We start from the raw sequence: 13,521 nt of genomic DNA on the forward strand, positions 1-13,521 counted from the left end.
AAAAACACGTTGGAAAGGATGTACAACCGAAGGCTGTGTATGTATATACAGTATGTCAAAAAGCCTTTATTTTTATACTTCAAATGCTCTAAATTAATAAAAAGTAATAATTACCATGTTATCTTTTATTTTTTATTTTCAAAATGCTTCAGTGACCTAGCCTCATGGTAGAAATAATCCTTAGTAGTAGTTAAGAATAGGTATTGTCTAGAACGTGCAGATATTTTTGTTGACGTCAGCTACTGAGGTAGCATCATTTCAGGAGGCAAATAAAAAATCCAGTTTGGTTCTGTCGGTGCCAAGAGATATTTTTTTGGAGTGCATGTTAGGAATCTTTGGAAATGCCAAGAACGTACTTCTATTTTGAAACATTTTTCCCTTCATAATACACATTTTAACACTGCAGATGGATGACTTCATACCAGAAGCTGTCACTTTAATAATTTGGAAATGTACTTTAAACAGTCTTTTTAAGAATGGCATAGGTAAGAGTTCTGAAAAAAGATATTTGGATGCAAACACGGCACAAATAGGCCCAAGGAGTGGTTCCAAATTGTTATTTAACATGAAACTATTTCAGCAACAAAAATTGTTTTCAAAGGGAATTATGTGAAGGAAAGTAGTTCAACATCATTTCATGTTTTCTATTTGTCCTAAAAGACTTCACATATCATGATTTAAAAATCTGACTGCTTTAAAAAACAGTGCCAGTAGCTTTGGGAAAGTAGAGGTGTGATGTAGATTATTACTCTAAAGAAAACCAACGGATTTAAATTTTAACATAAAATTCAATATTTTTAAAATGCCATTTTAGTGTACTTTAAAAATCTTTTCCTTGTGCCTTTTAGTTATTATTTACTGAAGAATTCCTTAAAAGAACTGTTCGAATTTTGGCTTAATTTTTTTTTTATGACTTTAAGCATTTCTTGATCTCTTGGGGAAAAAAGTAATTATGAATACAATGAATTTTCATTGTGAATCAGTGTGAGAGGAATACAGGTCATGAAATTTATATTGCTTTTATGAACTATATCTGATTTCTATGCTCGATTAACACACCTCATTACTTCATATTATCTTTCTTCTCACAGATTTATGGATGTGGCCAAAACTGTCTCAAATTGTCTAGAGATAATTTTTGGAGTATCGAAATAGATTTTCATGAATCTAGAGTTCATGAATAAACTGTTTCCCCTTAATTGTACATAAGATTGTAAATTATAATTATACAATTATCAGCTCAGTGCTGTATAGCAAATATCCATTATTTCAACACTTCATAGGTAATCACCAGTTCTCTTGAAGCCATGAATAGGTGTATTCATAAACCAGCAGCATCACTGCACCACCTAGAAAAGAAAAGAGCTGGTTTTTATCTCAAATCCTGCAAAATAGCATCATTTTTCCCCACTGGGTTTCTGGATCTGTGAAGTCCCAATAGCCTATCAAGCAGGGGCTGCTGAGACTCACCAATCTTTGGGCTCTAATACGCTGATGTAAAACTATTGTGGAAAATTCTCACAGCAAAATCAAGACCATCTTGAGTCTCCAAATACATTTTTTCCCCATGAGTTTCTGTGACTTTCAGCATTTCTCATCAGATTCTTTTTCAGGCACTCTTAATTTTTAAAAGTAAATAAATATAGACACATTTAGTCATGTAAGGGCATGTGGCTTTCCTGCAAAGAAACCTTCATATTTTTCATATGTAGGCAAAGGATTTATCTTTTTCAGTCCATAATTAACATTGTCCTAGTTGTATTCAAGAAGGAACTCTCTAAGAGGGTACTTGACAGATGAGTCCAGCTTTCGCTTACAGCCTTCAGACTGGATTGCAATGTGAAAAATAGCTTCTGAATATTTAAAAATATGTGCATTACAAAATATAGCTAGTTTTCATCCTCCTCTTGTTTTTCTTCCTCTTCTCCACCTCATATAAATGTATCACACTTGAAAATTTGGTAGTGGGGTTTGGGTGCCATAAGACCACCATTCATCTTGAAAGAGAAGAGTTCTAGAACTGGCTTCAAAGAGGCTTGCTATGTAATATGTCAACAAGACTATGATAAAACTAAGCACCCAGGTTGCAGAATACCAAGAAATCAGGAGAGGCATTTGCATGTGGATGATTTTGTGTTCTGTCTGATGCCGTAAATGGCACATCTCCATTTGAATATAATCTATTTATCCTCTCATGTCTGTGTGAAAAATGTGGACAGATACCCTGAGCACAACTTTAAGAAGACTCGGCTGCACGAATAGAAGATGGACTTCTGACGAGAACAACCAGAACTTGATTTTGATCTTAGTTATTTTGTACACACTGCCATCTGTGTGTGAGTGTGTGTTTTTTTAATCTACAGGCCACACATGTTTGTGTAACCTTATACCAAAGATAATTACCTGCCTGTAATTTTCATTTTTAACCCATGAAGATACTCTATTAGACCCCTCTCAGCTGCTGTAGCCTTCTTGGTACTCTGGCAAACAAAGACGACCCACTAACACAGGGCTGTTAATACCTATGTAATTGCTGTGTTTACTCTTAACTGTTCTCAGTATAAGACAAGAACATGCAGAATTGGGTTAGTTTTCAGCCCAGTGATGTCTGGAGTTTGACCCACAGACTTCACAATTCTCTTTTCATGGGAGGTAACTGGTTGTTAACCACACAGAGGCTGCTGAGGCTGTTATAAAAAAGGTGAGATGCTTCCCTACTACGAGGCATAAAAGTTGCAGATTTACCTTTCTTTCATTTTTCACTCTTTCTGAAAAAATCTTGTCCTTAAGTCAAATGTCACCCCTTTCTCTCTACCTTTCCTTTTAAGTTGCTAGGGCTTGCATGTTTGGAGGACCTAGATGTGAGTGGGGGCCTGGTCCTTGAACGAGATTTCCAGTCATTCACAGTTGTGTTTAGCCTGGATAGTACATTCACAGCAACCCATTTCATCGTATTTAACACTATATCAACTCAGGACACCTCATGCAAAAACATTTGAGAAGCCAACCAAACATTTGCAAGTCTCTAACAAACCTTGGGGTCAGATTATTTAAGAGTTTGGGATTAAGGTTCCAGTCAATTACTGTTTTAGGTAAACTCTCCCTGATCACCACTCCTTTTAGGCCCATCGCCTCCTGAGAAAGCTGGGTTAGGGTCATTCCTATGATTTTCTCTAATACTAGGTCTACCAGCAGGTTTTTACTGTGCGGTGAAGGGAAAACACCACATACGTGCAGACAGAGTTGCACAGAATCACCAAGATTCTTTATAATTGGCTTTGTTTTTACACACCAGCCAATGACTAACGGGAGGCAAGTCCGAATCTCAAATGTGGAGCAAAATCCATGCTTATATGACTAGACAGGTTGGGATCGGTGGATTGGGAATTGTGGAAGTGTTTTCTAAATACGTGTCAGTGTGGGGATGCCTGGCTGGCTCAGTCGGTTAAGCGTCCGACTGCGGCTCAGGTCATGATCTCACGGTTGGTGAGTTCGAGCCCTGTGTCGGGCTCTGTGCTGACAGCTCGGAGCCTGGAGTCTGCTTCAGATTCTGTGTCTCCCTCTCTCTCTGCCCCTTCCCCAGCTCACACTCTGTCTCTCCCTTAAAAAGAAATAAGCATTAAAAGAAAATTTTTTTTTAAATATGTGAAAGTGTGAGCTGTTCACTGCCTTCAGTTTACAGACCATTGTTCTCTATCCTCACATTGGTAGAAATGCTGGTTCACTGGGCTGAGATTTGATGGTCAACATGCCTGTGTGTGACTGTGGTTGGGCAGGAGGACATTGGTGTTAAAAGGGAGGAATGGGAAAGGGAGAGAGGAGAGGAGCAGGTGACACTTCTGGGAAAGAATACTAGGATGCCTAAGCAGGTGAGTGTGGACAGGTTAAAAAAATATGTGGGCTGGTGCATACCTCTGTCCTTATACAGAAGGTTGCTTATAACCCAAGACTATTTGCCCAGGCAGTTGGGTCTGCAGCAGTTATTTTCTCATCTATTTACATAGAGGCAGCTGACTCTCCCTGTGGGAATGGCAGCCGGCTTTATTTTGTGGGCTGGCATCCTGAGGTGAGGCCCTGAGCCAGGAGCCTCCACCGTCATGCTGACAGAGGCCCAGAAGGTGAGTGCTAGGCCGCAGCGCCACAGCTCCCTGGACGGTATTCACAACTCACAGGTGATTGCGAAGCCAAGTGGTTCTTGCCATTTGTGGAGGCAAATTATCCCTCTTTTCTGTTTTTGAAATGAAGCTGAGGCAGGAACAAGAATGAACCTGGGGCACCAGGAAAGTTTTATCGGGCTGCTCCCTCACTCACTGAGAATCCTTTCCTGTAGCCAGAAGCCACTGTATGTACATCTCTGTGCTCACTCAAACTTCAACTGGCTGTGGATCCTTTTCTATTGACTTAAGCTGGGCTTTTTGGCTTCTATCAGTCTCTAGCAAGGCCTTAAATAGTACCTTATACACAGAGGTGGAAAACATTTTTTTTTTAAGAAAACATTTCTAATGGATACCTTTAATGTCTTGAATACTCCTAGACAACTTTATATCCTCAAGATTTCCATCTTTCACAGTGTGATAAACTTAATGTGTTGCCGATAGACACACAAAAAAAAGCGACACTAGAACAATAAAGAAGGGAGGATATAAGTAATAAAAACATCATTACCTGGTCCAAGCCTCATAATCTTGGGAAGCAGGCCTTTGTACAAAGCTAAAATCCTACAACAGGAAGGGAAAGAGCAACATTCATAACTCTGAAAAGAAAATGGGGTTGTACCTCAGCTTTATGGAGCTGCTGACGCAGCATCTACGAGAACATTTATTTGAAGTTACACATATCGCAGACCAAAAAATATCTGGCTATGCGTCTTCTGCAGCAAATTGGACAAAGGGAAAGAGTTAATCAATTCTTTAAGGCCCAAGCTCTGCTGATCATCTCCACCAGAAATAGGACTTTCATCAGTGAGATGGCTTTTGCTCTGAACAGAGGTCTTACTTTCAAGACAGCTGTGTACATGGACAAAATGACTTTTGTAATCGAATTTAAAAGACCACAGACTCAGTCTGCACAAAAGGAAATATGATATAGCTTCGAAATAAAATATTACTTGCTTACTTGAGAATAAGATCTGGGTGAAGCGGTATGAAGAGACAAATGTAAGACTCAAAAACACTAGCAGAAAAAAACCTGTACTTCACATTTTTGAAAGAAAACCCCTTGCACAGAACTCTCGTGTTTAATTCCCCCAGGAGAATATAATGAGGTGACATTTTGATTAGGTTTACAGTTGGAAGACACTCTCCTGCCCACACGTTAGCAGGGTGTATTAGAGCATATTGTGCAAACTGACAAGCAAAAGGCTCATCTTCGCATTCTCAAACATACAGCGGATTGTAGGACGGTGGCCCGAGGTTCTTGATGGTGTCAGAACTCGTTGCCAACATTTCCTTACTGTGTTATCTCACAAAGTTTGTCATTCATTAGAGCTTTTCCAACACACACCCAATTTCGGAGGGTTTAATGGCTCTCGTCAAAATGGAAGCACAATATAGCTTTAATAATACGTGAACCCTGCACATTTATTAAAATAAGAATGTTACCCTTCTTCCTGGTAGACTGTTGCCATTGTTTTAAAACAGGTTCTGTACTTGATCTCTCCAGGAACTGGCTGAGGCCCTTGAATCCTACTTTTGGCAACATCAAAAGGGATGTTAATGACTGAGGCTATTGTGCCCGAGAGAAGACCAATCCCAAATTTTCTCAAAAACTCCAAGGTTGGATCCTAAAAGAAAAGAAGAATAAAATAACAGAAAGGGAAGCGGAAGCCCCTAAATTGGCTAAACACTATAAAGCAATATGTATTTAAGCAGAGCATTGCACTCCCCGGCACCCTCCTGTTATTCCAGCGGAACACATTAGGATTTCCTAGGCTGGAACTTGTTTTCTTGACAATCCCATTGGCTATGTTTTTACACATGGTCTAAATTGCTGAAGTACACATTTCCTCACACAGGATTTATAAACACAGTTCATAAAGAAAGACTGGTATGGCATATGGGGATGATTTGTATAATTGGGCTTCACAATGTACTTAGTATTACTGTATCAAAACAGGAGAAATCCAAGCACACTATTAGCTAATTGGCCAGAATATTTTACAAATGACAGCAACTTCCACCATGAAGCCTACTAAAATGCTCATTTGTGTGTGGACCCCCAAATGTTAAATTAAATCAAGGCTACTCTTGGTCTGCTGCTATTCCCCTCCAGGTTTTTTGCATTTATTTTCACGTGTAGCTGATCCACTGTACTGAGAAGTGCTAGCTTCCTGTTATTAACAAACCAACTTGGGGAGGCTGCAAAACAGCCTGTGACATTCTGTGCATTATAAACAGTAGTAAGTCACTGGACTAATTGGCTGAAGAATTTACAACCTATTGTTCCTGAGTCTTATTCTTCCTTCGTGGCAAAGGAAGAGAAGGAGAGAGAGAGGCACAGAGAAGGTGGTGGGGAGAGAGAAGAGAAGAGAAGAGAAGAGACAGAGAGAGAGAGAGAGACAGAGAGAGAGAGAGAGACAGAGAGAGAGAGAGAGACAGAGAGAGAGAGAGAGAGAGAGAGGAGAGGGAGACGGAGGGAGAGAAATTTCTCCTATTTGAATTTAGGTCCTCTACTTTGGTCGGATTTGATTTTCTACCCTCCCTGCTCTGCTTTCTGACATCAAAGTATTTAATTAGGTCTTATGTGGGAGTCACTTTCCTTCAGCCTATTTTTGTGCTCAGTGAGCTCACATTATGCTTTGTTATAATGAATTTGCTGGGAAGTTCTCATTATGTTTTCAGCCTCAGTTCTTGCCCTGAAGAGAGGTCATCCCACAAACCATGCAGAAGCTCATGAAGACCCCCCCCCCCATCTTTCTCCTGCCCTCTCATTTGGTCAGTATTTCGGGAGTATCTTCACACAGGAACAGTACAGGGTAGTGCCGTGATGCTGTTTTACCCAGAAGGAGAACATAAGTGGAGAGACATACCCCACTTACTTAAAAAGTCATGTTTGAGCATTGCATGCTTCTAGCTTCTCTGGAAGAAGAAAACTCTTGGAAGCTCTGAAATTTTCAACTGAACCAAGAGCCAGATACCATCACAGAAGCCCCTATGTGGCTAAATATAAAAAGTGAAGGGTTCGGTAATAATTCTTGGATCTGGGCCATACAGGTGCCGGGTAGGTTTAAAGGGATTTAAAAACCAACAGGGTGTTTCAACAGGAAAAACAATGCAGTGATTGCAGTATGAGTGAGGTGTGTTTAAATAATTCCCCCTCCCCCCATTTTTTTCTCTTTTACAAGGAGAGAAAAATGCCTTTATGTTACCCTTCTCCATCATGGCCCAGAAGCAGAACCGGGGCTCAGAAGGATGGGGTGTTCGGGCCTGGCTCTGGTTTGTCTGACCTTGCACGAGTCACCAAATCACACAGAGCCCAGTGTGTAGAGGGACAAGTTTAACACCTGCCTTACCTTTGTACTGTATTATTTTCCTGAAAAATAAAAACAATAATAGCAATAAAAGTGCTATGAACGTTGGATAAGCCTGGCAGAAAACGGACAGTGTTATTATGTAGCCTGTTTTGTAGAGTCTCAAAACATCCTGTAATAAGATTCTCTTACGGTATCCCTGTGACACAGCCCAGCTCTCCTTTTTTTTTTTTTTTAATTTTTTTTTTAACTTTTATTTATTTTTGAGACAGAGAGAGACAGAGCATGAAAAGGGGAGGGTCAGAGAGAGGGGGAGACACAGACTCCAAAGCAGGCTCCAGGCTCCGAGCTGTCAGCACAGAGCCCGACACGGGGCTCGAACTCACGGACCGCGAGATCATGACCTGAGCCGAAGTCAGCCACTTAACTGACTGAGCCACCCAGGCGCCCCATCAGCTCTCCTTTTTGAATTGAGGACAAGGGTGGAAATGATGGCTTGTACGTACACTGCCCTTTTGGGACGTTTGGAGGACCCTGTCAAGCATGCGGCCTCTCCCATCTCCTGATGTGTTCACTGAGGACTAGAGGTCGGGGGTGGTGTTCGGCACTTGATGAAGGGCACTGTGCTAAAAGTCACTGCTGGAGGCCAAAACCGAAAGTCTTCAGCCTATCACAGTGTTCATTAGCACAAGTACGTGTTGAGCCCAGGGTTGCTATACACTTTCCAGACTAGTTGTAAGGTCCCACAGTGGTTTCCCAAAACAGATGTGCAACAGAATCACCTGAGAGCATTGCAAAACGTGGATGCCTGGGCCCCATGTCAGGTTCCCGGATCAAAATCACATGGGAAAGGGCCTGAAAATGATTTTAAAAGATCCCCAGGACTTCTGAAGCTGCCAAGCTGAGGACCCATGTCCCGGAATCAGCGATTTTGATATTCCACGCAGGCAAAGCAGATGGTCAGTTGCTACCCTTCTGGGCATTCAAGGAAGGAGAAGACTTCTTGGGACAGCCAAGAGGTATTCCTCACCACCTGGTCTCTGGGCCCTTTGCCAGTTTCGTCCTTGGAACCCATGGTCTGCTTTATGCAGCAACCTCGCCTGGGACTTGGGTGTGCCAAGGAGAACCCTCTCAGCTTGCCTCTGCTTTTTTTTTTTTTTTTTTTTTGCTACATGTCATCGCCCATTCTCAAAATGCAGCCTCTCAACATACCTCTCCCCTGTGTCCCCTGCTGGCCACTCCCACTGCTGTGGCTTAGGTTCCTTTTACCTTACCAGGTCTTGTTTTCTTTTTGCTCTCTATCATCTATTCTTCACAGTGGCACCAGGCTCTCTCATTTGGAAAAGCAGATCTGCTCCTGGTCCCAAAGATCCTCAATCCTTCCCCACTGAACGGAGAGTAAAGCCAAAGCTCCTCACTTGGCCTTTGGTTTCTTTCCTACCATATGCTTCCAACTTCTCTCTCCGGCCTCAAGTTCTACACCTCCACCCCACTCCCATACTATAGTCACCCTGGGTAAATCATAATCGTTCAAAGTTAAGCCGAGCACTTTTCTAACTCTTTTCTTCAAATGACTTACACAGCCTATAATGTCCTTCTCCATTACAGTCACCTAATGTGGTCACACTCCACCTTAGAGTTCAGCTTGATTCCCACCTTGCCCAAGACACTTTAATGGATCCCTGTCAAAACTGATTTCTCCCTCTTCTGTACTCTTGAACTCCTGAATGAACCACAATCATTGCCCTTGCTAAGGCTCACTTTGTGTCTGGCTTATTTTTGCACATATCTCTCGTTCCTGCTGGCTTGTGAGTTGGCACCGCCTAGAGACATGTGTTACTTCTCTTTGGGTCACCTATTACACAGTGTACACAGTAGGCACTAAACAAATGTCTGCTGATTGGCTTATCGAGGTACTTGTTCAGTTATTTTTGTAGAAGCAGTGAGAATCAGGTCTAGCCCTTAATCATTACTTCTCAAGATTCAGCATCTTCTATCCTAGAAACGAACCTCTACTAGAACTTTACATGGGGACACTAACATGGGGACACGACAGGGCATTGGGCATTTGTAAAGAAAAGTATTTCAGGGCAAATAAATTGAGACTCTAATGTCACAGAGCTAAGCCTGGGCTTGCTAGATCCCATTGCTCAGTGGCTCACAGGGAGAACCATGATACGGCAGCCTGTGACCAGATCTTAGCGGAAGAATGTGATGGGCATAGAGTAAGGTCTTGAAACATTACTCCTAGGCTCTTTTTTCTTATACTTCCTGATCTTTTCTTAGTAGGGAGAGGCACCCACTTGCCTGAAGAATGAGGATTATTGTAGCAAGACTACAGAGAGAAAAAGGTAATATTCAGTGTTTTTGGTTTTTAAACTATGCCCTTTCATGTATTATATCAGTTAATCTTCACAAAAACTTTGATTTAAGAACTATTATTATTATTCCTGTTTTAAAAATGAGGTAACTGAAAGATTAATTATAAGAAGGGAATTTTTGTTACATCCATATGAACCAAGGCTTTGTGTTAGGTCATAATTTTTCTTTTTTTAAATTTTTAATGTTTATTCATTTTTGAGAGAGAGAGAGAGAGACAGACAGACAGAGGGTAAGCCGGGGAGGAGCTGAGACAGAGGGAAACACAGAATTCAAAGCAGGCTCCAGGCTCTGTGCTGTCAGCACAGAGCCCGACATGGGCCTTGAACTCACGAACTGTTGAGATCATGACCTGAGCCAAAGCCGGATGCTTAACCGGCTAAGCCACACAGGCACCCTGTCTTTTTCTTTTTTTTTTTTTTTTTTAATGTTTGTTTATTTTTGAGAGAGAGAGAGAGAGACAGAATGAGAGGGAAACACAGAATCCAGAGCAGGCTCCAGGCTCTGAGCTGTCAGCACAGAGGCCCACATGGGGCTCAAACACACAAACTGCAAGATCATGACCTGAGCTGAAGTTGGATGCCTAAGTGACTGAGCCACCCAGGTGCCCCTACGGCATGTTTTTTTCTACTGATACTCTTTAGAGTCAGTGGCTAGGCTGGTGGGAGAGGTGTCCCAGCACCACTTGAAATTATAAGCAATGCTTCTGTGTATGTGTAGATGGGTTTTTCTGGAAAGAGTGTCTATAGATTTTGTCAGGCTCATAAAAGCTTAGAAAAACTTCATGAAACTATTTCCTCTACCAATAAATTTATAAAGTAAGAAGAGGGAGGTCAGGGTTGAAAACACTGGGGCTGAAAAAAGAAAGCCCTCATCTTCACAGGGGTTATCAGGCAATTCACCTTAGTGGAAAGATTTCTACACACATTTCTGCCCTGGACTCAGGTTACTCGTAACCATTTCTATGAACTCAGTGTTTCTCAAAGTATGGTGCTTGAACCATTATCATCAATACTACATGGGAACTTCTTAGAAATAAAAATTGGGGTCCTATCCCAGGCCTACTGATGGCAATGGAGCTCAGCAATCTGTTTAAACGAGTCCTCCCAATTACTCTGCCAGACACTAAAGTCTGAGAACCACTGGTCAACTGGAAGTTTATGGTTCATCTCTCTGTATCTTTGGGTTGGGTAAGAGATGCTCCGAGAAGCTCTGGATGTGCTGGGGAGGACTGTAAAGCTTTCTTTGGTGGAAACAGGGCTTTATTTAAGGTTGCAGAGCTAAAGGCAATGCTATTAACTCTTTCCACCTCTCCTACCCCCAACTCAGTCCAAAGCAAGAATGCCCACTGTGAGGTTTTGGGTATGAGTGATACCTGTCACATAATCTGAATAGGTCATTCTGTACTGGCCATCAGTGAATCACTCAAGCATTTCTGTCAATAATGATAACACATCACAATTAAATTAATAGCAAAAATAGAAACATATATGTGATATAATACTTGTATTATTTTTCATAACTTTCATGAGAAATAATGGTACTATTAATTAATAGTTACTTATTGCTAGACACCATCTTTTTTTTTTTTTTTTTTTTTTTTTTTAGGTAGGCTCCATGCCCAGCATAGAGCCCAATATGGGGCTTGAACTCATCACCCTGAGATCAAGACCTGAAACGAGAGCAAGAGTTGGACACACTCAACTGATTGAGCCACACAGGTGCCCCCAAGATACCATCTTATATTCAAAAAATATATACAAAACATAAGAACCCTGTGGATTGGTATGTAACACCATTTTACAGATAAGGACACGAGACTGAGAGAGTTAAATCAGTTGTCCAAGATCACACTGCTTACAAGAGGTAGAGCCTGGATTTGAACTCATGTTCTTCTGATTCTCAACCATATATTCTTAAGCATTATATCATATTGTTTCTATCCATCATTCATTTTTTGTTTATTCATCCAGCAAACATTTTACTGGATGTCTATATATGCCTGGTCCTACACTGGGTGCTAGAGGTGAGTGTGAAGGTAAATGATCCAGAAAGGGGGTGGGAGGGCATTAATTATCAAGTATTACAGTACAATGTGATAAGAATGTGGGGATGTGAACAAAGTGCAGGGGAAATATTCTGTAGGGAGAAGGAGGTTACTCTTGGGCTTTCACTCTCAAAGTCCTGTGAGAAAGTACCTAGCTTCTCTGCCTCTTAAAAACTTAGTCACTTCTTGATCTCTGTGTCCAACATCCCAACTTCTCTGGGGAGGCCCCCAAAACTGGCATCTTTCTGGCAACTTGTGGAGTTCTGACAGGTTTAGCTACCTGGGGGAGAACTGAAATGGAGGTTTCATAGTCCTCCCCTTTCTCAGCACAGAGCAGACAAAGATGGCAGCTGCCTGCTTCACCCTGAGGAAACAACATACTATCAGACAACCAATGGGTCAAAAAAGAAAGTAGAAAATAACTTGAGACAAATATAAATGAAAAGACAATATAGATAAAAGGAAAAGACAAAACTTACGGGACATAGTAAAAGAATACTCAGAGGTAACTCCATAGTGATAAACATCTACATTAAAAGAGAAAATCTAGGGGTGCTGGGTGGCTCAGTCGGTTGAGCTTCCAACTTTGGCTCGGGTCCTAATATCATGGTTTGTGAGTTCGAACCCCGCTTTGGGCTCTGTGTTGACAGCTCAGAGCCTGGAGCTGCTTCAGATTCTGTCTGTCTCTCTCTGCCCCTAACCCACTCATGTTCTGTCTCTGTCTCTCTCTCTCTCCCCCTCAAAATAAATAAACATTAAAAAAAGATCTCAAATAAACAACCTAATTTTACAGCTCAAGGAGCTAGAAAAAAGAAGAAAAAATTCAGTCCAAAATTAGCAGAAGGAAAGTAATAATAAAGATTAGAGCAGGGATAAATAGAAACTAGGAAAAAAAATGAAATTGAGTTCATTTTTTGAAAAGATAAAAGTGGCAAACCCTCAGCAAGACTAATAAAGTTAAAATGAGAAGAATTGATGTTTTGAGAAGATGGCAGTGTAGAAGGACACTGGGCTCACCTCGTCCTGCTGATTGCTTAGATTCCACCCACATCTGCCTAAATAACCCAGAAAACCACCAGCAGACTAGCAGAACGGACACTCCGGAGCCAAGCCAAGCCAAGAGGCCCGCAGAAGAGGGTAGGAAGGGCAGAGAGGCGGTAAGTGCTACACGGACTGGCGGGAGGGAGCCGGGTGGTGGAGGGGCAGCCTGCCCGGCAAGGCAGAGCCCCGGAATTCTGGCTTGCAAAAGAGGAGGGGATGGACTGCATGAGTTCTGACAGCCAGCGGGACTTAACATCTGGAATTTTAAAAGTCAACAGCTCTGCTCACGGATTGCAGGGAGGGCAAGAGGACACCTGGAGGGAGAGTTCTTGAGCCCCAGAAGGACAGAGCTTGGTGGGGGAACAAAGGCGCTGGCAAGCGCCATTTCTCTCTCCCATCCCCTAGCTGAAATTCCAAAGGGAACCAGTTCCCATCACTGAACTTGCCAGCACCGTGCGAAAGCCCAACGCTGTGCTTCTCTGGGTCCATCCCTCTGATGGGCCTGCCTCCCTCCCGGTGCTGCAGGGCCCCTCCTGCAGGGGGCCACTGATGGCAAAGCGAGCTAAGCTTGCCTCTCCCACCCCTG

The 13,521-nt window shown here is 42.1% G+C and overlaps 1 protein-coding gene across 1 annotated transcript in view; it reads right to left on the reverse strand.

The window, feature by feature from the left end:
* Positions 1–110: 110 nt before the first annotated feature.
* SLC25A21 (solute carrier family 25 member 21) overlaps positions 111–13,521 on the reverse strand; it is a 480,180-nt gene continuing 466,769 nt past the window's right edge. Inside the window, exons 8-10 of the mRNA XM_007073713.3 lie at positions 5,601–5,782; positions 4,666–4,718; positions 111–1,349 (exon numbers count right to left, since the gene is read on the reverse strand). Coding sequence (XP_007073775.1) covers positions 1,288–1,349; positions 4,666–4,718; positions 5,601–5,782 — 297 coding nt within the window. The 3' untranslated portion in view covers positions 111–1,287. The remainder of the gene's footprint in view (positions 1,350–4,665; positions 4,719–5,600; positions 5,783–13,521) is intronic.

The sequence above is a fragment of the Panthera tigris genome, chromosome B3 (genome assembly GCF_018350195.1).
Source record: "Panthera tigris isolate Pti1 chromosome B3, P.tigris_Pti1_mat1.1, whole genome shotgun sequence".
Taxonomy (NCBI): domain Eukaryota; kingdom Metazoa; phylum Chordata; class Mammalia; order Carnivora; family Felidae; genus Panthera; species Panthera tigris.